The following is a 22168-nucleotide window of genomic DNA, read 5'->3' as shown; positions in this document are numbered from 1 at the left end:
GAATGGGAAAGAAGGAAGTTGATTTATCATGCCCAGTGACTAGATTTATGAAAAATAATAGCCACATATAAAACCTAGGTGTTTTTAAAAATGAAGGCAACCTGGTATAACGAGAGTAATTTTGAATGTAGACTCTGATCTGCTATCAGTTTCTAGTTTTATGAATTTTGTAGTTAATATATTTACTGAGTATTAATTTTCTTCTAGTCATATACAGATGTCAGAGTTGGACCATAAAGAGAACTGAGTGCCAAAGAATTGATGCTTTTGAATTGTGGTGCTGGAAAAGACTCCTAAGAGTCCTTTGGACAGCAAGGAGATCAAACTAGTCAATCCTAAAGGAACTCAACCATGAATATTCACTGTAAGGACTGATGCTGAAGCCGAAGCTCCAATACTCTGGCCACCTGATGCGAAAAACTGACTCATTGGAAAAGGCTCTGATGCTGGTAAAGATTGAAGGCAAAAGGAGAACAGGGTGACAGAGGATCAGATATTTAGATAGCATCACTGACTCAATGGCCATGAATCTCAGCAAACTCCGGGAGATGGTGAAGGACAGGGAAGCCTGGCATGCTGCAATCCATGGGGTTGCAAAGAGTTGGACGTGACTCAGGACTGAACAACAACATGTTTACTAAATATTAATTTTCTTCTGTGTAAAACAGGGTAATACTGATTGATTTACTTTGTTTTTGAGAATTAAATGATACCATGAACCTGAAAAGACTCTATAATATAAAGCAGCATATGAATAACAATCAAACTTCATAATCAGACATGGTACTTCTGTTGATCCTAATGTTGGAAACAGTTTTTTCCTGTTCAAGGTTCTTGCTATGAAAACGATCTTATAAAACACTGGCTCCTGCAGTGCCTCTATCCATCTTGAAGACTGACCTTCTCAAGGGCAAAGATGAGATTGTTTTCATCTTTGTATTTCCTCAGCTGATATACTGTAAATAGAGCTAGTTAATAAACATTGAAATATCCACTTAATAAGTTTGAAAAAATAATGTGGCATATAAAAGGAAAAGTAATAAAAATTTCCTATTTTAAGGAAGAATGAGGCATTTGTGCTGTGCTTCTGTTTTACATTTGTGGGCTGACTGAGAGAGGAGAGGATGAAGAATGAAGGTCATTTCATTGGACACTCACTGTGCGTCAGGCACTGGACGTAACAATGAAAGACTGGGACAAAGCGTGAGCGCCGGGTCACATCGGCTTATGAGGGACATAATCAAAGCTTCAACAGTGTGCATGTCTTCCTCCTCCATTAATCATTAATGTATTTCTTAACCTTTCATTCCATAGACAGAGAGAGAGCAAGTGCCAGTGATGTTTTGATTGACTCCAGCTTTCTCTGTGGCAGCGGTCAGCAAATGAACAGCATGATAGGGACTCCAGGGCAATCCGCTGGGTGCAGGAAGAAATATTAACATTTCTATTAATGTTTATCACATTGATCTTCACCTATATTTTTGTGCATGTCCAGTAGCTAAGTCATGTCTGACTCGTGTGACCCCAAGGACTGCAGCTCACCAGGCTCCTTTGTCCACAGGATTTTTCACACAATACTGAAATGGGGTGCCATTTCCTACTTCATTTTCTTTTGTGTGTGTATGGTTTAAAATGTGCATAATATGTTACCATAACAACATATGAATGCATTTAGAGTAGAGAAATATACATCTACTAGAGGGAACTTTTTGTGTTTTACTGTGGGGTATGTTAAAAGAATTTTAAAACTACTCCTCTGTAGTAGCTACCAATATATGATGACTAGAGCAAGTTTTATTAACAGGGTTATTAAAATGAATATAAGTGAAAGAAATAATATAATGGAAGGCTTTACTCCTTTATATAAAAGCTCTTTATGTTAAACCCTTTAACCCTTAAATAAAATATATCATTGTATTTGCATTATGTTGTAATTTTAATGCACTTGAGAGAAATTAAAAGGGAGTCCAAGAAATAATGCTTCCCTGGTGGCTCAGTGGTAAAGAACCTGCCTGCTCATGCAGGAAACCATGGGTTTGATCCCTGGGTTGGGACAATCCCCTGGAGAAGGAAATGGCAACCCACTCCAGGATACTTGCCTGAGAAATCCCATGGACAGAGGAACCTGGTGGGCTACAATCCATGAGACCACAAAAGAGCTGGACACGGCTTAATGATTTAACAGTGAGAACAACAACCAGGAAATAATTATCCAGCTTTTTTTTTTTTTTTCTTAGTGTTTCAGAATGTAATCTAACTATAGGAGACAGATTCTGAAGGGTGAACTATTGCTAAATGTCTTTCAACCCATTACTGGAAATTGCTAAAATGCTAAACCAGCTAGATAGAATGAGTATTAGTTATCTCGGAAATCATCCTCAGGAGAAGCAGTTGAGCAGCCAAGCTGCATAGGATGGGATTAAGTTAAGGCGGGACTGTGGTTCTTAACCTGGCTGCACATTATTAACAGACTCATTTAGAAAACTTAAAAAATATATAAATGAGGCCTGGCTCCTAACCCAGAGATTTCTGGTTTGATTATTCAGAGTTGACTGAGGCCTGGGCATGCATAGCATTCAAGAACTTACCATGAGATTCAAACACATAACCAAGATTGAGAACCAGAGGGGTTGAGTAAACTGCTGAAAGGACTGTGGTTTTAGAAAATTGCTATCTGGGTCTGAATCTAATCTCGCAATTATTTGTTATATAATATTGAAAATCTGTTTGCATCTTTGAGGTCCAACTTTCTCTTCCAGAAAGTAAGAAGAGCAGCAATGACTGCCCTATCCATCTCTCAAGTGTTGGAGTCAGGAGGTGCCGGGGGTTAAAGATCTTTTTTAAAGAGGAAATGGTGTCTTGGTAGGGGGAAAGAGCTCTGTGCAGAGGCAGTTACAGCTTCAGTTCTTATCTAAGGTTGGTCTAAACCAAGTGCTTTAAAGTCCTTTTCATTATTCAGATAATGCCTACATATCTGCATGGTCTTCAAGATGATTTTCTTATTGATATTTGGGTGAAACAAAGTGATACTGGGTCCTCACAATTAATACTCATTCTGAATATTAAACTGTTTCTACTCATCCTCCCTAAATCTATTTATGTTCTCACCATACGATGCAGATTTTAGAATAAAAATAAGAGATGCTCACACATAGCACATCCCAGAGTGACTCCACTAAAAAGTAGGTGTCTCATAAGTGTTCCTTAAAAAAAAAAAAAAAAGGTTTCATAATAGAATATATTTGAAAGCTATGGTACTAATCAAAGTTAAATTAGTTCCTTGACTGGAAGACTTCACAGACTCCTAAACACGCTAAAGTTTGCTGAGAATCTACAAGAGAGGTGAGATACCAGTTGACTTATTTGACTATAGATCCTTTTCTTTTTAATGTTTTTCTTAAATTTTACTTATTTACTTACGGCTGTGCTGGGTCTTCACAGATCAAATAGCAGCTACTCTCCAGCAGTGGCCCCAGGGCTTCTCACGGCAGTGGATTTTTTGTTGGGAGTACAGGCTCTAGGGCAATGGGCTTCATCACAGCTATGAAGCCTGTGTGTCCCGGAGCCCATGCTTAGGAGCCTGGTGGCACGTGGAATCCTCCCAGACCAGGGTTCAAACTTGTGTCTCCTGCATTGGCAGGCAGATTCTTAACCACTGCACCACCAGGAAAGTCCTATAGATTCTTTTCATATTTTAAAACACACTGGGGTAACACTGATCTAAGGCAACCAAAGATGGGTGTGACTTGCCCAAGATCAGTTAGGTAGAGTTAATGCTGGCTGCCAGGGGCTTCAATCTAGTGATCTTATCTTTGAGTCCATTGCTTTTCCTTATTATTTCAATGCCTCATTTACGTTTCCTCTTGTCTACCAGCTTCCCTTCAAGCAAATGAAACAGACCTTCTTTCTGTAAAAGATGTAAAAGTTCTCTTCCTGAGTTTTTTCTTCAAATGTCAAGCAAATCTTACAGAAAAAAGAGACTAATATAAATTTCAAATCACGATGTGACAAGGGGCTTTACTGATTAACAGTTGCTGTAGAGAAGACAATTAGATGATCTGAGTGTGTGTGTGTTGTGTGTGCTAAGTTGCTTCAGTTGTGTCCAACTCTTTGTGACCCCACGGACTGTAGCCACTGGGCTCCTCTGTCCACAGGATTCTCCAGGCAAGAATGCTGCAGTGGGTTGCCATTTCCTACTCCAGGGGATTGTCCCGACCCAGGGATCAAACCTGGGTCTTTTACATCTCTGAATTTGGCAGCAGGTTCTTTACCACTAGGCTCCAACATTGAGCTCCAATACACTGGCCACCTGTGTGAAGAGTCAACTCACTGGAAAAGACCCTGATATTGGGAAAGATTAAAGGCAGGAAAAGGGGATGACAGAGGATGAGATGGTTGGATCGTATCACCAGCTCAATGAACATGAATTTGAGCAAACTGCAGGAGTTGGTGATAGACAGGGAAGCCTGGCATGCTGCAGTCCGTGGGCTTGCAAAGAATTGGATATGACTTAGTGACTGAACAACAACAGATCCAAAGTTTCTGGTATTGTGTAAAAAAAGATGAAGAAGATCACACTTCTGTCACATGTGTGGTTCTATGTATCACCATGGCAGGGTTTATTAAAAGCCACTGTGTAAAAATAAATGAAAGAATTGGAAAATTATCAACACTGTTAGCCTCCGACCATCTGTTCCAAAAAATTCAAGGCCAACAGGTAATCTATTCAGTCCAAGACTACAACAGTAATCTACAATCCATTAAAATCATATGTCACTGGCATTTGAAAAAATAATTGAAAAAATAAAATAAAATTATAGTGAATGATACTAAATGCCAAGTAGCAGGGGAAATTTAAAAAGCTGCTATTTTGACAAGGAGAATATATACTATGCATCTGGGTGACCCATGAAACAACAGAGAGTTCTGACGTTAAGGTCACTTTATTTAAAACACTAAGGGGCTTATTGCAAAGGTGACAGGAAATAAATATAGAAGTCAGATGCAATAATCCTGCCTTTTTTAAAGTGGAAGAATAATATTATAAAGAATCAAAAGAGGTTTTGTTAAAAGGGTAATCTTTGCAGAGGATAAATGGATGTACGGCAAAATTTACCGCAAGAGTGACAGGAAAAGCACAAAACATCTTAAAAGATGGAGACGTGGAGAACGGGCAAGGCATAACTTTTCAAACAGACGTGGAGGAGGAATTAGCATTCATCATTGAGTTTCCAAGGGAGGAAGACTGAATAAATGGAGAGATGTATCGGGAAACACATTTTGATTTTAAGGAAAATGACGGTTAGTATCTAATAGATAGCTCTGAGAACGCATTCAGTTCTCCGTCCTTAGAGAGTTCTAGCAGAGGTGAGGCACTCCTTCCTAGGGTTGTGTTTCTGTGGTATTCTGATGCATCAGATGAGAGTTGGATGAAGACAACATATAAGACAGAAACCTTTCAGTTCTGAGATACAAGAAATACTTAGGGGAAAAAGTACCCAATTTGCAGTTGAAGAACTGAAAGGTTTATTACTAATGATCCCCGCACTACCACCAAAAGATCCCTCTTACAGCAGGGTAGATGCTTTCAACTTCCTGAATTAGGGTGATCTAGCCACAGAAGTCTAAAGAAGTTAATGGAGTTTCACTTTAGGTCAGTTTACTCACAGAACTATGAATGAATTTTCCCTAAGAAGCGTGAGAGGGGAGTGGCACAAATTGTTTTAGAAAAAGAAAAGAATATCTATTTAGAGAAAAACAGTGTGGTACAGCTGGTAAATCACAAAATCTAAATTATTCACACTTCCTTTGGGGAAGGTTAGGAGAGGAGAAAGAGAAAGAAGATATAAATGCAGGGTTGTAAAGGGAAGAAGAGGTGGATACAAGTGACATAAGAAGAGAATTAATAAATTGGCCGAAGCAAGATAATTCGTCTTTTGGGGTGGTTTCTGTTATTATTTTTTTTTCCTGTATGCTCTCTCTCATGGTCATTTTTCTTTCAGAATTTTATAAAATGAATCATTTTCTTTCATTTCCAGATTCAGCTTGGCAGTTGCCTTGGAACTACTAATTAGGTTTTACTTATGTAAGAGGAGAGAGACCTATTATTGTTGAAGGTGCATTTTTTTTAAAACTATGCTTTAACATTCAAAACAGTTGAGGATTATGTCACAGCTATTTTGGAAATCATTCATCTACGATGAATCTCCAGAAAATGATAATGGGAAAATAGCTTGGTGCCTAGAAAATCCTTTGACAGAATTTTCTAGACTTTGTGGTTTTTTTTTTTATTGTTTTTAAGAATTTGAATATAAAGCTAAAAATTTAAACAGAACTTCAAGATATCAGCACACTTCTAGCATGACATTGTAATAGCAGCAGTTGAAGAAATACAAGAAGAGGTCCAGAAGAGTTATCTACACCCAAATTCTTGTAGAACAATGAGCCAAAGGTCAAATCAATCACTAACTATGACACACTATAGGAGCGAATGGCAAACCGCTCCAGTATTTTTGCTGCAGGAACGCCATGAACAGTATGAAAAGGCACAAAGATATGACACCAGAAAATGAGCCCCACTGGTCAGAAGGTATCTAATATGCTCCTTGGGAAAAGCAGAGGGCAATTACTAATAGCTCCAGAAAGAATGAAGGGGCTGGGTCAAAGACGAAATGACGCTCAGTTGCGGATGTGTCTGGTGGTGAAAGTCAAGTCCAATGCTGTAAAGAACAGTATTGCATAGGAACCTGGACTGTTAGGTCCATGAATCAAGGTAAACTGGAAGTGGTCAAGCAGGAGATAGCAAGAGTGAACTTTGCCATTTTAGGAATCAGTGAACTAAAATGGACAGGGAGAGGGGAATTTAATCCAGATGGCTATTATATCTGCTACTATGGGCAAGAATACTTTAGATGAAATGGAGTAGCCCTCAAAGTCAACAAGAGTTCAAAATGCAGTACTTGGGTGCAATCTTAAAAATGACAGAACGATCTCGGTTCATTTCCAAAGTAAAGTATTCAACATCACAGATCCAAGACTATGCCCCAACCACTGATGCCAAAGAACTGAAGTTGAATGGTTCTATGAAGACCTACAAGACATTCTAGAACTAACACCAAAAAAAGATGTCCTTTTCATCATAGGGGATTGGAATTCAAAAGTAGGAAGTTAAGAGATACCTGGAGTAACAGGTAAGTTTGGCCTTGGTGTACAAAATGAAGCAGGGCAAAGCTAATAGAGTTTTCTCAAGAGAACACACCAGTCATAGCAAACATCCTCTTACAACAACATGAGAAGACTCTACACATGGACATCACCAGATGGTCAATACCAAAATCAGGTTGATTATATTCTCTGCAGCCAAAGATGGAGAAGCTCTATACAGTCAGCAAAAACAAGACCGGGAGTTGATTGTGGCTCAGATCATGAACTCCTTATTGCAAAATTCAGACTTAAATTGAAGACAGTAGGGGAAACCACCAGGCCATTCAGGTATGACCTAAATTAAATCCCTTATGATTATACAGTGGAAGTGAGAAATAGATTCAAGACATTAGATCTGATAGACAGAGTGCCTGAAGAGCTATGGTCGGAGGTTCATGTCAGGAGGCATTGATCAAGACCATCCCCAAGAGAAAGAAATGCAAAAAGGCGAAATGATTGTCTGAGGAGGGCTTACAAATAGCTGAGAAAAGAAGACAAGTAAAAAGCAAAGGAGAAAGGGAAAGATGTACCCAACTGAATGCAGAGTTCTAGAGAAGAGCAAGGAGAAGTAAGAAGGCCTTCTTAAATGAATGATTCAAAGAAGCAGAAGAAAGCAATAGAATGGGAAAGAATAGAGATCTTTTCAAGAAAATTGGAGAGATCAAGGGAACATTTCATGCAAAGATATGCATGATAAAGGATAGAAATGGTATGGACCTAACAGAAGCAGAAGAGATTAAGAAGAGGTGGCAAGAAAACACAGAGAACTATCCAAAAAAGTTCTTAATGATCCAGATAACCATAATGGTGTGGTCACTCACTTAGAGCCAGACATCTTGGCATGCAAAGTCAAGTGGGCCATAGGAAGCATTACTATGAACAAAGCTAGTGGATGTGATAGAATTCCAGCTGAGCTATTTCAAATCCTAAAACAGGATGCTGTTACAGTGCTGCACTCAATATATCAGCAAATTTGGAAAACAGCAGTGGCCACACGACTGGAAAAATCAGTTTTCATTCCAATCCCAAAGAAGGGCAATGCCAATGAATGCTCAAACCACCACACAATTGCACTCATTTCACATGCTAGCAAAGTAAGGTTCAGAGTCCTTCAAGCCAGGCTTCAACAGTACATGAACTGAGAACTTCCAGAAGTACAAGATAGGTTTAGAAAAGGCAGAGGAACCAGAGATCAAACTGCCAACATTCACTGGATTATAAAGAAAGAAAAGGAATTCCAGAAAAGCATCTTCTTTTGCTCCATTGACTATGCTAAAGCCTTTGGGTGGATCACAACAAGCTGGAAAATTCTTAAAGACATGGGAATACAAGACCATGCAGGTTAAGAAGCAACAGTTAGAACTGGACATGGAACAACGGACTGGTTCCTAATTGGGAAAGGAGTACGACAAGGCTGAACATGTGAAATGCCAGGCTGGATGAATCACAAGCTGGAATCAAGATTTCTGGGAGAAATTTCAATAACTTTAGATATGCAGATGATATCACTCTAATGGGAGAAAGTGAAGAGGAACTAAAGAGCCTCTTGATGAGGGTGAAAAAGGAGAGGGAAAAATCTGGCTTAAAACTCAATATTCAAAAACTAAGATCATGGCATCCGGTCCCAGCACTTCATGGCAAATAGAAGGGTAAAAAGTGGAAGCAGTGACAGGTTTTACTTTGGGGTCTCCAAAATCACTGCTGACAGTGACTGCAGCCATGAAATTAAAGACACTTGCTCCTTGGAAAGAAAGCTATGACAAACCTAGAAAGTGGATTAAAAAGCAGAGACATCACTGTGCCAACAAAGCCCATATAGTCAAAGCTATGGTTTTTCCAATAGTCATGTACAGATGTGAGATTTGGACCTTAAAGAAGGCTGAGTGCCAAAGAATTGATGCTTTTGAATTGTGGTGCTGGAGTAGACACCTGAATGTCCACTGGGCTGCAAGGAGATTAAACCAGTCAGTCCTAAAGGAAATCAACCATGAAAATTCAATGGAAGGACTGATACTGAAACTAAAGCTTCAATATTTTGGCTACCTGATGTGAAGAATCAATTCACTTGAAAAGACCCTGATGCTTGGAAAGATTGAAGGCAAAAAGAGAAGAGGGCACAGAGGATGAGATGGTTAGTTAGCATTACTGACTCAACTGGACATGAATTTGAACAAACTCTGGGAGATAGTGAAAAACAGTGGAGCCTGGCAGGCTGCAGTCCATGGGATTGCAAGAGGTGGACAAGACTTAGTGACTGAACAACAACACATGTTACTCCTTCATTTTTCAACTCAGTACTATGTAGAATATGAATAGCACAGTTAATTCCATTTCTAAGTCAAGAAACAACAAACTTTGTCTTCTTGAGAGAAGTTGTAAGAGGGAGTTGCCTTATGTCCAAATAATACCTTTCTGCTTCAGAAGCAAAACATCATAGGTACCAACTTTCACATCAAAGGTAATAAAAAACAAGCAAACAAATTTCAGAACATCTCAAGAATGAAAATAGCAGGTCTGCTATATACCCCATAGCCTATAAATATCAGTATCTTTTTGTTCTTGTTCATTTGCTAAGTCATGCCCGACTCCCTGCAAACCCATGGACTGCAGCATACCAGGCTTCCCTGTCTTAAACTTAAAATTTGCTAAGAAGGTAGATCTTGTGTTATGTGGTCTTACTATTTACACACACAAAATAATAATAATAGGAAGAAGAAAAACTGTGGGAAGTGATGGATAATTTTATAACCTTGAAGGCGGTGATAGTTTCACCAGTATGTACTTATCTTCAAAGCCATGGAGTTGTATACATTAAATATGTACAGCTTTTTACAGTCAATCATACCTCTAAATTGCTTTAAAAAGAGAAAATAAAATTGCAGTGACTTCAAGTGGTAAAGAAACCAAAAACTCTTAGTTGTAACTTTGACTAAAGTCATTAATGCTACATTTTTTTTGCCCATTCAGTTTGACCATACTTTTTCTGCTGACAGAGTTCCTTCCTGCATAGTGGCTATTGCCTAGGGCATGACTGGTGCTCAATCTATTATTTTTTAGATAAAGGAATGAATGAATGATGAAGGAAGGAAAGAATTGTGATACTGGAGAAGACTCTAGGAAGGAAGTCTTCCTTTCTCAAGACTTCCTTGAGAGTCTCTTTGACTGCAAAGAGATCAAAGGTAGGAAGGAAATAATTTCCTAGAATAACAAATTCTAGGAAACACATGCAAAGACCACATTTGGTGGTTACAAGCATTTGAAATCCCATTCTATTGCTGACTCTATGACCATGGCCAAGCTAGTAAACCTCTCTATACCTCAGTTTCCCTCTGCTTATAAAAGAGGCTGTTGTGAAAAATACATGCTACATTACAGAAAAGCACTTTTAAAAGAACATGGAGCATAGTAAATGCCAAACAAATGCTAGTTATCAAGATTTGTATTAAGCTCTTATCCAGATAATTCAATACAAAAATCACTGACACCTATGAAATTAAGCCAGTGGGACTACAAACAACCTGTCTAGAGCCCAGGGATGTGGGCACAATGAACTTTGAAGTTCAACCTCCAAAGCTTGCACATGTCTTAGAAATTACTATTCTGTTGAAATGGTAGAGGTTGATCCTTCCTAAATACTACTCATGAAAGTATTGGAGACACTGGCTCCCTGTGATAAAGACTCAAGATCCTGGTTTACAAGGGTAGACATATCACTAGATATCCTTCTTGAGGAAATCCTATTGATTTTCAGTATATTATTATCCTGTAGACAATATAAAACAGCAAATGGAGATGAACAGTTTTATTACATGCAACCCCCCCCCCCCCCCCCAGTATACTGCTTATAATTGCCTACATTTTGCTTTGCCTGCATGTGTGCGCTAAGTTGCTTCAGTCATGTCTGACTCTTTGTGACCCTATGGACTGTAGCCTGCCAGGCTCCTCTATCCATGGGATTCTCCAGGAAAGAACACTGGAGTGGGTTTCCATTTTTTTCCTGAGGGTATCTTCCTGACCCAGGGATCGAACTCATGTCTCCTGCGTTGGCAGGCAGGTTCTTTACCCCTAGCGCCCCCTGGGAAGCCCAGGAGTTTATTATATAACTCCATGGCTCAGAAAGGGTGGTTGTGTGTTGATGTCAACCACTGACTAAGACTCCTAAAGCCTGCAAGCAGCTGGCAAATAAAACAGTAATAAATCTGTCTGAAAGGAGAAGAGGAAGGATCCATTTATACATGTGACAGAACTCAAATTACGAAACCTTGGAAGTCAAGGACTCTGTCTATGCTGATTGAAGAAAGGAACACAGTGCCATAGAAATGTGCATATCAATAAAGCAGACAGCATTACTTCCTTTGCTAGGCAAAGCCCACCTCTTTACCAGTCTGGATTAAGTAGTCTCTCTGGCTGATAGGAGCTGGATTATATTGGAAGAACAACATATAATCTCTGTGCCTATGGAAACTGGTGAAAACTTAGATTTCTGCTCTTAAAATATCAGCCAATCAGATCCAATTATACCTGTGCTTCTGATATCTCTTACAACAAAATCTGCTCTCTCTTCTTTTCTATTTTTACCAAGGTGACTGCTATGGACTGAATTGTGCTTTCTCCTCCCAAATTCTTATGTTGAAGTTCTAACACCCAACCTGACTGTATATGGAAGTAGGGTCTTTAGGAGGTAATAAATTGGGCTTCCCTCATGGCTCAGATGGTAAAGAATCCACCTGCAATGCTGGAGCCCTGGGATTGATCCCTGGGTTAGGAAGATCCATTGGAGAAGGGAATGGCAAGCCACTCTAGTAATTTTGCCTGGGAAATCCTATGGACAGAGAAGCCTGGTGGGCTACAGTCCATAGGGTCACAAAAAGTCGGACACAACTGAGCGACTAAGCACGGCACAAGGTTATCAATGAGACGACTTGAGGGTGGAGCTCTAATCTAATAGGACATATGACCTTCTGAGAAGAGATCTCTCAGGTGAGCACAGAGAAAAGGCTATGTATGGGAGGAAGCAGCAGGAAGACACTTGTCTGCAAGCCAAGGAGAGAGACCTCACCAGAAACTGGATGGGCCAGAACTTTGCTCTTAAATTTCCCCGCTTCCAAAACTGTGAGAAAATAAAATGTGTGTTGTTTAAGTCACCTAGACTATAGTATCCTATAAAGGCAGCCTAAAATGACTATGACAGTCATACCCTGGAAAATAAGAGCTTTATAAACATACACATGGCCCTGCTTGAGTCACACTCACCATTAGTAGCCTGTCTCCTACTTGCAACCTTCCATCTTTCTGTGCAGCTCCTCCGTCGATAATTTTAGTGACATAAATGCTATTGTCTCCAGGAATGTGCTGGTTTCCCACACCTCCTGCAATACTGAAGCCTAAACCTACAGAAAAGGAACAGAAAAACAAAAGCCTTGTATTGGTTTAAGAAAGTGCCATTAGTCACACTTGAACAGTCAAAAAAAATTAAGCTTTCATTTGTTACAATAGTAATAAATAACAATAAATTCTAGTCCAATCAACTTTGCTCTTTAAATATTTGAAAGCTTGCTGATTAATGCTAATAAAGCAGAACCCAAGCGTAGTCCTGCCCACGTTTAGTCTATGGGCTCATCTTTGCTGATGCTGTTGTTACTCTAGCATAGCAAACAGAAGTACTGCCAATCATTTGGGTAGAGACCTAGATATTTTTGACCTTTCAAAATGAAAAGTTTAGCCATTTGAACAGTTGACAAATTCTGAGATAAAGAGCCATGAGGAAGATACATTGGATATCGGTGTAATAATTTCAGAGAGAAGATAAGGATTTGTTCATTGCTTGCCCTTCATGTTTCCTTCTCTGGGTACCTTGTCATATTTTCAGACTTCCTGTTATTAACTTGTAGTTAAAAAAGAATGAACACAAATGAATTATCCCTGCACACAGTCTAAAGAATAAAGAGATTATATACTTTGACTATATTATTTTTATAGCAAACCATGAAATATCAAATCATTTTTAAACATGGAAATTACCCGTTTGGAGAGAAGAATTTTACACTGCTATGCCATATAAATTTCTTCCAGTTTTATTGGTATATAATTGACATACTACTGTATAAGATTAAGGTACATAGAATGATGATCTGATTTATATACATCATGAAATGACTGTCATAATAAGTTCAGTGAACATCCATCATATATAGATACAAAATGAAAGAAACAGAAGCAAATTTTTCCTTGTGATGAGAATCCTTAGGATTTCCTCTCTTAACTTTCTTATCTAACATACAGCAGTGTTAGTTATGTTACATATTACACCCCTAGTATTATTTATCTTTTAAGTGAAAATTTGTACCGTGGTGCCTTCATCTAATTGCCCCTTATCCTCACCCCTCAACTCTTGGTAATCACAACCTTGATCTCTTCTTCTACGATTGAGTTTGCTTGTTTTTGAAGTATAATTGACTACACCACTATGCTATTTTCTATTTATAACATAGTGATTAGATATTTCTATGCATTTCAAAATAATCACCATAGTAAGTCTAGCTACAATATGTCACTGTACAAAAATATTACACACTGACTGACTATACTCCTGACATTGTGCATTTCACAACCATGACTCATTCATTTTGCAGGTGACAGTTTGTACCTCTTAATCTCCCTCGCCTATTTCTTGCCCACCCATCCACTTCCCTCTCCTCTGGCAACCACTTTTTTGTGATCTGTATTTAGAGCTCTGTTTCCATTCTGCTATGTTTGTTCATTTGTTTTTGTTTTTAGATTTCACACGTAAGTGAAATTATACAGTATCTGTCTTTCTCTGTCTGACTTATTTCACTTAGCGTAATATCCTCTAGGTCTATCCATGTCGTCACAAATTTTCATTTAAACTATAGAATGACAACAAGAATAGAGTTATTAAAAATTCATTATGAGGCCCTTTTAAAAGAATAACTGATGGACTCTCTAAAAGCATAAGAACAAAAAACCTTCTCAGAATATGATTGCATACATATTCAGGACAATACTTGTAGCGTATATTTTCATTGTATTTGAAAATTATTATAATTAACATGCAATTACTCAGAAAGGAAGATATAAATAAAAACTTCTATTACTAAAGACAGAAAATCTCTGTAACTTATTTGTCTTAAGCAATTACCACCCCTCCTCCAGTTTTGAAATATCACACACTTGTTTTATGAGGAAATAATCATAAAAATTTTTGGCACTTTATATAACAATAAAAAATACTCCATTTCACTATCCTTGTATTGAATAAATATTGAACAGGGCTATATGCTGTTCTTAAGATAGCATAAATAATTAGTTAATGGAAAAATAATGGCATGGTAAATTATAAAGTAACACCTCTGGAATGATATTTCAAGTGAAATGATTTTTCTATTAAATTAACTATAATAGTTAACAACAAAAGAAAAATGGATTTAAATTGGTGGGCACTTAAAGTAAGTGTTATTTAATCTCCTACTAGAGAGGTGACTATTCTGTATTGATGTTTTGACATTGTATAGCTCTATAAATGTATTTCTTTGCCTCTTATTTAAAGAATTTGTATATCAAGTGAAAGATGACCAAGAATAAATAAAATGTCCCCAACTGGCATTTTCTATGAAATTGAAAATATATATCAGCTCATATTTTCCAAAACTGTTACTTCATATTTATATGTGATTATAGGGAAGTTTAAAAAACATACCAATATTTACAAAAGCTTCATAGCCACATGCTAGGATCAATCTGCTGCTTTTACAATAGTACAAAAGTCATTCCAAACTGTGGACAAAAGGTTAAAGAAAACCCAGGGACTCTGATCCACATCTACCATGCCAACAGTAAATGCCACAGCCAGTCTGAGTTACAGAAGAGCTAAGAAAACAAATTACCACTGCAAACAAGAAGTCCAACAAAGGGAATAACTATGTAGTTGACATTTGAAGTTGAAGATTTTACCAAGACAATAAAATCACTATGGATACTGTAGACATAAATATACCAGCTAAAAAGGAAATAACTTTTCCCCTCTAAGATTAGACTTAAGTACTTCTTAACTGGTGATTTTGCTTAAGATGAAGTAAAGTAATTTTAGTAAGAGCTAGAGAACTGCTCTAAAGGTACAGAACTACACATTTTCCCTGATTTCTCTTACTTAGATGGAACATGGCTATATTTAAAAATAATCAATATTTGCTCAACATTCAACCATTCAATTTAACATGATAAGTTAAATGTATAGCTTATGTCTATATCCAGAAGACAAGGTTATTTACAGGCAGAAGTATCCATCTGTGTTATAAAATAGAATCTGGTCCTGTCTATCCATCCATCCATTCACTTATTCATTCACTCATTCACTCACATATCCATTCATTCAACAAGCATCTCCTGAGTGCATACCATGCATTGTAAAACCAGTTGCTATTAACTGCAGCCAACATAAATGTAAAAAAATGGATTGATCAGAAACACTATAGAAATAATGATCCATGAGTTCATAAAAGTAAGCATGGTTGAACCTGGCTGAAGCAATGCTCTAAACTTAGCTGATGGTACTGATTTTTGGAAGGCTGCTCTGTGGGCTTCCACATGTGGAAGACACATGTGGGCTAGTCCCACCGAGCAATAAGCCCAAATTCAAATCATGAGTTTGGAGGCACTGGCTTCCTTATACACACTCTGCTAAAACAGGGGTAGTCTGTCTACTTTATAGGACCATTGTCTCCCTTCATGTGCTCATGCTTCACTCCTTCAATCCACTCTAGACACACTGACGGCCTTGACATTTCTAGAACACACCAGACACCCTTCCATCTCAAGGTATTTGCTCTAGCTGTTACTGTTGCCTGGAACACGCTGCCTTCAAGGCATGGTAAAAATTTCAGTTTCTCTGGAAGCCTGACTCTGACCCGTCTGTTTAATAACTGTCCCCTAACAATCCACCCCACCTCCTTATCCTGCTCTATTCTCAATGTCCCTTAGCACTTACCACATTGTAATATACTAGATAAATCATCTATATATTTTTATTTTATTTTTTTATTGTCCATCTTCTTGGTGAAAATATAAACTCCGGATGACAGGGATTTTTAATGGTTTCATGCTACGCAGTAGAACAAGGGTAGGTACATAGTTACCTCTTAAATACACACTAAATGAAAGAATGGATAAGCAAATGAATAGAAGACCACAAGGAAAGCCACCTGTCTCTGAGAAAGATTCCCTTAAAGAGGAAGCTGGTGGCTTTGAAGAGAGGGGGACAGCTGAGAAAGCGGGTGTCCTCAGCTAGATTTGATAACTGTATGGGGCGGGCCGTTGCCGCACGTGCAGTCTGGTTACCTCCCCATCTTAGTCTACACAGGGTTTATGGCAACCACTGGGGATGCAAGAGGGTAACAGCAGAGGCATCCTCGAGTCCTGACCATTCCGTCCACTGACTGTGTGAACTGCAGTCCCAGCCTCCTAATCTGTAACAGGGGAATAAGTATATCTATGCTCTAGAGTAATTGGCACATACTAGAGATTCTTTTTTTCAAAATTTCTTTTAAAAATATTTACACAGTTTTGAAAGGTTACATTCCATTTGCAGTTATTACAAAACAGATTCTTTTAAAAAATATTTATTTATTTGGCCATGTTGGTCTAGGTGCGGCAGACGGGATCTTCCGCTGCGGCGTGAGGGCTTCTCTCTGGTTGTGGCTCATGAGCTTAGCCGCCCCAAGGCATGTGGGATCTTAGTTCCCCAGCCAGAGATCGAACCTGTGTCCCCCACATTGGAAGGCAGATTCTCTAACACTGGACCACCAGGGAAGTTGCACACAATAGATTCTTTTTTTTTTTTTTCCCATGCTGTAATGGGTGTATTTATTTAAGGTAATGCGAGCTGCTGTAACAGATAAACCCAGAGATTATTGTATGGATTGGGAACAGACATTTATTTCTTGCTTGTGTAAAGTCAAATGGCAGGAGGAGGGAGCCCCACCCATCACGGTCCCTCAGGGACAGGGTAACAGAGGCTCCGTCATCTTCAGATTGTGACTCCCAAGGTCACCTCAGCCTCGGAAGATCCCACAGCAGGTTTCACGGACCAGGGCTCAGTCTGTATGTAACTTACACCCATATTCCACTGGCCAGAACTGGGTCAGAGGGCCCCACCTCAGGGCCTTTGCATGTGCTGTGCCTTCTGCCTGGAACATCCTTCCTCCCAATAGATTCTTGATAAATAAAAATTCTCTGCTTCAGTAAGCTCTCAAGTTGTTTGGAAAAACGAATACCTAAGCATCTTGACATAACTTAACTGGTTAGGATAAGTTCTATCATGGTACTATGATATGTGAGGACAGAGGGGACCATGACTTACTTCTAGAAGAGCAGGAGAAATCAGCAAAAGGTTTAGCAATCAGGCTGGGTCTTCAATATTGAGTTTGAACTGATAAAAGAGAATGCATTTTTCAAACCAATACATCCAGACTGACTCAGTGACTAAAGAGTCAGCTGCCCTGACTTAGATCACAAAATGTTCATAAAATCCCAGTTCCCCTGTGCTGTAAATTGAGACAGAAATGCCTAGCAAACACTCAAAACCTATATTATGGTAAGACAGATAAGCTAGAGTGGTCCCTAACAAGATAAATACAATGACTAGTATAAAGATTTGATTAAGGAACACCGGTTTTTGTTAAGTGACAAATTTAGAGAATCGCTTACAGCACTGAAAAGATGTGTCCATGATAAACAAATAGCCCCGGATCATCAGGAGATAGCAAACTAATCAATTATAAAATAAACTCAGTGACAAGAGTTGGTAGGTCTCATCCTAAAAACTGAGCCTAGCACTATTGACTGTGAAATGTTTGGCTCTTAAGGATAATACTAAACAAGCCTGGGCATGTGTCAGTATTAAAGAAAGTGGACATAAAATGAGTATGAAAATCACAAAGGAAGTAAAATCAGTGGATATTTTAGTACTCTGGCAAAGGGAGAAAGCAAGTGAAATTTAAACACCTAATTCTCCAAATTAAAAACTGATCCATTTGACAAACATGTGATGTGCAAATAATTTCAGGATTACTTCCAGTGCATAAAGCTGGCTTCCTCTTTGCATATCGCCCGCATATCCCCAAATTGTATATCCTCAGGTCAACTTCAGGGATGCAGGCACAGGGGATGGATTATCTACACGCTGTATAAAGCCTTTAACTTAACCTTTTCCAACGCAGTCTTTTCCTCCTCCTGTAAAAAAAAGGACACGAAGAATCCCAGTTCACCCTTTCCCCTTGTCTGACTGTGCTGAGGAGCAGGTGTCAGTGAGAGAGGGAAGCCTGAAGGAGGAAGCCTTGGGAGCACAGACTTATACTGCGTGGGAGAAGCTTAGAATAAAACCCCCAAAGCTTGTAAGAGTCATGTGATTACAAAGTAGCCACGCAGTCTTTTTTGGACAGTACAGTAGGAATTATTGGCAGGCATGAGTAAGGAAGGGATAGTGCCGAGGCTCTGAGTGCAGGGTCCACCATTTGTCCAGGGGGCCATGATTAGGGATGTGTTGATATTTGACCCCACAGCCATCTGAGATGAGCTGCTTTTCTGCCACTGTGTTTTCAAATTCATCCGTGTCAAATGGCTCAGTAGTAAAGAGTCTGCCTGCCAGTGTAGGAGACGCAGGTTCAACCCCTGATCCTGGGAGATCCCATATGTGGCGGAGCAACTGGGCCCAGGGCCACAACTATCAAGCCTGTGCTCTGGAGCCCCAGAGCTGCAAGTACTGAAGCCCGTGCACCCGAGAGCCTCCGCTCTGCAACAAGAGAAGCCGCTGCAGTAAGAAGCCCACGCACCGCATCTAGACAAAAGCCCACACAGAAATGAAGACCAAGCACACTCAAAAATGTATAAATAAAATTGCAAAAAAAAAAAAAAAAAAAAACCTTAGTAAGTCCTCACTTCTCAGAGATGCGGATCTTCTGGTGGCCAGGGAACATGAACTTGGCCCTGGGGAAGGCCTCAGTTACACGTTCCTTGCTCTGCATCTTGGTGAGGATGGACATTATGACTTGGCTCCTATGGATCCTGACCACTGTGCCTTTCCAAAGGCACCGCGCATACCTGTCTGGAGACCATCAGCTCCGGCACAGGGCAATAGTCTTTATGGGCATAAAGAGCTATGTCCCATGACGTCTTATGATCACTCAATAACTTGGTTCAACTTCATTTTATATGACTTTATCAGGTGGACTTTCTGAGGCATCTCCAAAACTTTAGCATTATTATATTAAGCTGACTGCTTCTGTCATAGTTTATCTAGGATCTGCAACATAAGGTGTTTAGCGGTTTACAAAACAACAACAAAACCAAATCTATAGTGGTATTCTGTACACTCTACTACGTTATCTTATTAAAGGAAATACAGAATCCAGCCTAAAGCCTCACAGGCCTTGTTTGGGAAAACTTCTGAACATGCATGCATTTCAGTGGACAAATGAAACAAAAAACTTTATCTGTGGGTCTAGTCTACACAGATAACAGACGATTTTACATCTTTCCTTTAGGAAAAAAAACCTTTGCTTAAAAAAATACCAGAATGTGCTTTTCATTTTGAGAGAATAATTTATCTCATTGGGTGTTATAGGTATGATTATTAAAGAGCAAAGCTGTATTTTCTTACTCTCTGGATTCTTCCTGGGCTCAAAAGACAAAGTTTGGAACTGAAAGAAGGGTTCTATTTTAAATTTGTACAGCACCGGCTAGGTAGGCTCAAACCTACTTAAGAGTCTCTCATAGAGCACGCAATTAACTCACCACAGTCAATGTTCCAAACTTTTCTTCTATGGACCTCAAAATACCTACTCATACTTTCAGCCTAAAACCAGGACTATTTTATTATGAAAAGTCTCCATGTCTATACCTACCGTTTCTCAAAGCAATGAGCAACATTCTTGTTTGCAAACCTAAATCTTCTCCTTCACCCTATAATTTTATTCATTATTCTTTTTTTCCTCTCTAGAATATTCAGTCTCTTACCATCTATGCTTTTCTTCTGTTCCAGCTTTGACCATACTTCTGTCTTACCTAAAAAGACCTTCTCTTCAACTTACTGCAGCCTCTTTTACTGAAAGAGCTGGAGTTTCTAAACAGGGATCTTCACTTACTAACTTCATTTCTGTATCACATATAGCTTTCTCAGACTCTTCCATGTGACTCCATACAGTACAGTCTATTCACATGGCAATGGCTAGAGGCTGAATTATGTCTTTTCTAAAAACAGACTGAAGTCCTAAGTCCTGTTAGCTGTGAGTGGTGTTAGTTACTCCGTTGTGTCTGACTCTTTGTATCCCCACGGACTGTAGCCCGCCAGGTTTCTCTGTCCATGGAATTTTCCAGGCAAGAATACTGGAGTGGGGAGCCACTCCCTTCTCCAGGGGATCTTCCTGACACAGGGATCAAACTGAGGTCTCCTACATTGCAGAAGGATCCTTTACCATCTAAGCTACCAGTGAAGCATTACCTGTGAATGTGACTTTATTTGGAACCAGGGTTTTAGCAGATGGAATCAACTTAAGATGAAGTTATACTAGATGTGAGAGTTGGACTATAAAGAAAGTTGAGCACTGAAGAATTGATGCTTTTGAACTGTGGTGTTGGAGAAGACTCTTGAGAGTCCCTTGGACTGTAAGGAGATGCAATCAGTCCATCCTAAAGGAAATCAGCCCTGAATATTCTTAGGAAGGACTGATGTTGAAGCTGAAACTCCAATACTTTGTCCATCTGATGCGAAGAACTGACTCATTTGAAAAGACCCTGATGCTAGGAAAGATTGAAGGCGGGAGGAGAAGGGGACAACGGAGGATGAGATGGTTGGATGGCATCAGTGACACAATGGACATGAGTTTGAGTAAGCTCTGGGAGTTGGTGATGGACAGGGAAACCTGGTGTGCTGCAGTCCATGGGGTTGCAGAGTCGGACACGACTGAGCCACTGAACTGAACCGATACTGGATTAATGTGAGCCCCAATCTAATGATTAGTGTCTTTATTAAAAGAGGAAATTTGAACCCAGAAACACACAGAGAAGAATGCACATGATGACAGAGACAGAGAGCAGGATAATACACCTCTAAGTCAAGAAATGCCAAGGCCTGCCAGCAACTACCAAAACCAGAGGAGAAACATGAACCAAACTCTCCCTCAGAGCCCTCCAGGAGGAATCAATCAGGTTGACATCTTGATCCCAGACCTGCAGGCTCTCGAACTATTAAGAGAATAAATTTATGTTGTTTCAAGCAACCTAATTTATGATCATTTGTTAAGCCGTGTTGTTATTGTTTAGTTACTAAGTCATGTCCGGCTCTTTTGTGACCCCATGGACCGTAGCCATCCAGGCTCCTCTGTCCATGGGATTTCCCAGGCAAGAATACTGGAGTAGATTGTCATTTCCTTCTCCAGGGGATCTTCCCAGTCCAGGAAATTGAACCTGCATCTCCTGCATTGGCAGGTGGATTCTTGACCATTGAGACACCAGGGAAGCCCATTTGTTAAAGTAGCACCAGGAAATTAACATAGCTTCTAATTCACACAGTTTAAGTAGTGCTAAGTACGTCTACCTCTTTCCTTTCCTTTATTTGCTTATTTAAAAAAATTTAATTATTTTTAAATTTTTAATTAAGTTTTAAATTGAAGGATAATTGCTTCACAGAAATTTTGTTGGTTTCTGCCAAATATCAATGTGAATCAACCATTGGCATACATATATCAACCTCTTTCTAATGAAATCATATATATACACACACAAGCCTGGGCATTTATCAACATAGTTACAGTAATTGAAACTATGAAAATGAATTCCCCACAAGAAAGAGATTATAGAGAGAAGAGGATTCTGTGGTGTGTGCCTTGAGGAATAACTATTGTTTGAGAGAAGTGAATTTGGCCTGTATCCCCAGTTTCTGATACAGCATATA

At 39.2% G+C, this 22168-nt stretch overlaps 1 protein-coding gene across 14 annotated transcripts in view; it reads right to left on the bottom strand.

Annotated features, from left to right (window-relative positions):
* Window positions 1-22168, bottom strand: part of DLG2 (discs large MAGUK scaffold protein 2) — a 2332068-nt gene that overhangs the window by 615111 nt on the left and 1694789 nt on the right. For all 14 annotated transcript variants that reach the window (XM_070783335.1, XM_070783336.1, XM_070783337.1 and 11 more), the window contains one exon: window positions 12457-12593. In XM_070783335.1, the coding sequence (XP_070639436.1) occupies window positions 12457-12593 (137 nt within the window). The remainder of the gene's footprint in view (window positions 1-12456; window positions 12594-22168) is intronic.

The sequence above is a fragment of the Bos indicus genome, chromosome 29 (assembly GCF_029378745.1).
Source record: "Bos indicus isolate NIAB-ARS_2022 breed Sahiwal x Tharparkar chromosome 29, NIAB-ARS_B.indTharparkar_mat_pri_1.0, whole genome shotgun sequence".
Classification (NCBI taxonomy): Eukaryota; Metazoa; Chordata; class Mammalia; order Artiodactyla; family Bovidae; genus Bos; species Bos indicus.
This window is presented reverse-complemented; position numbering and strand designations above follow the sequence as displayed.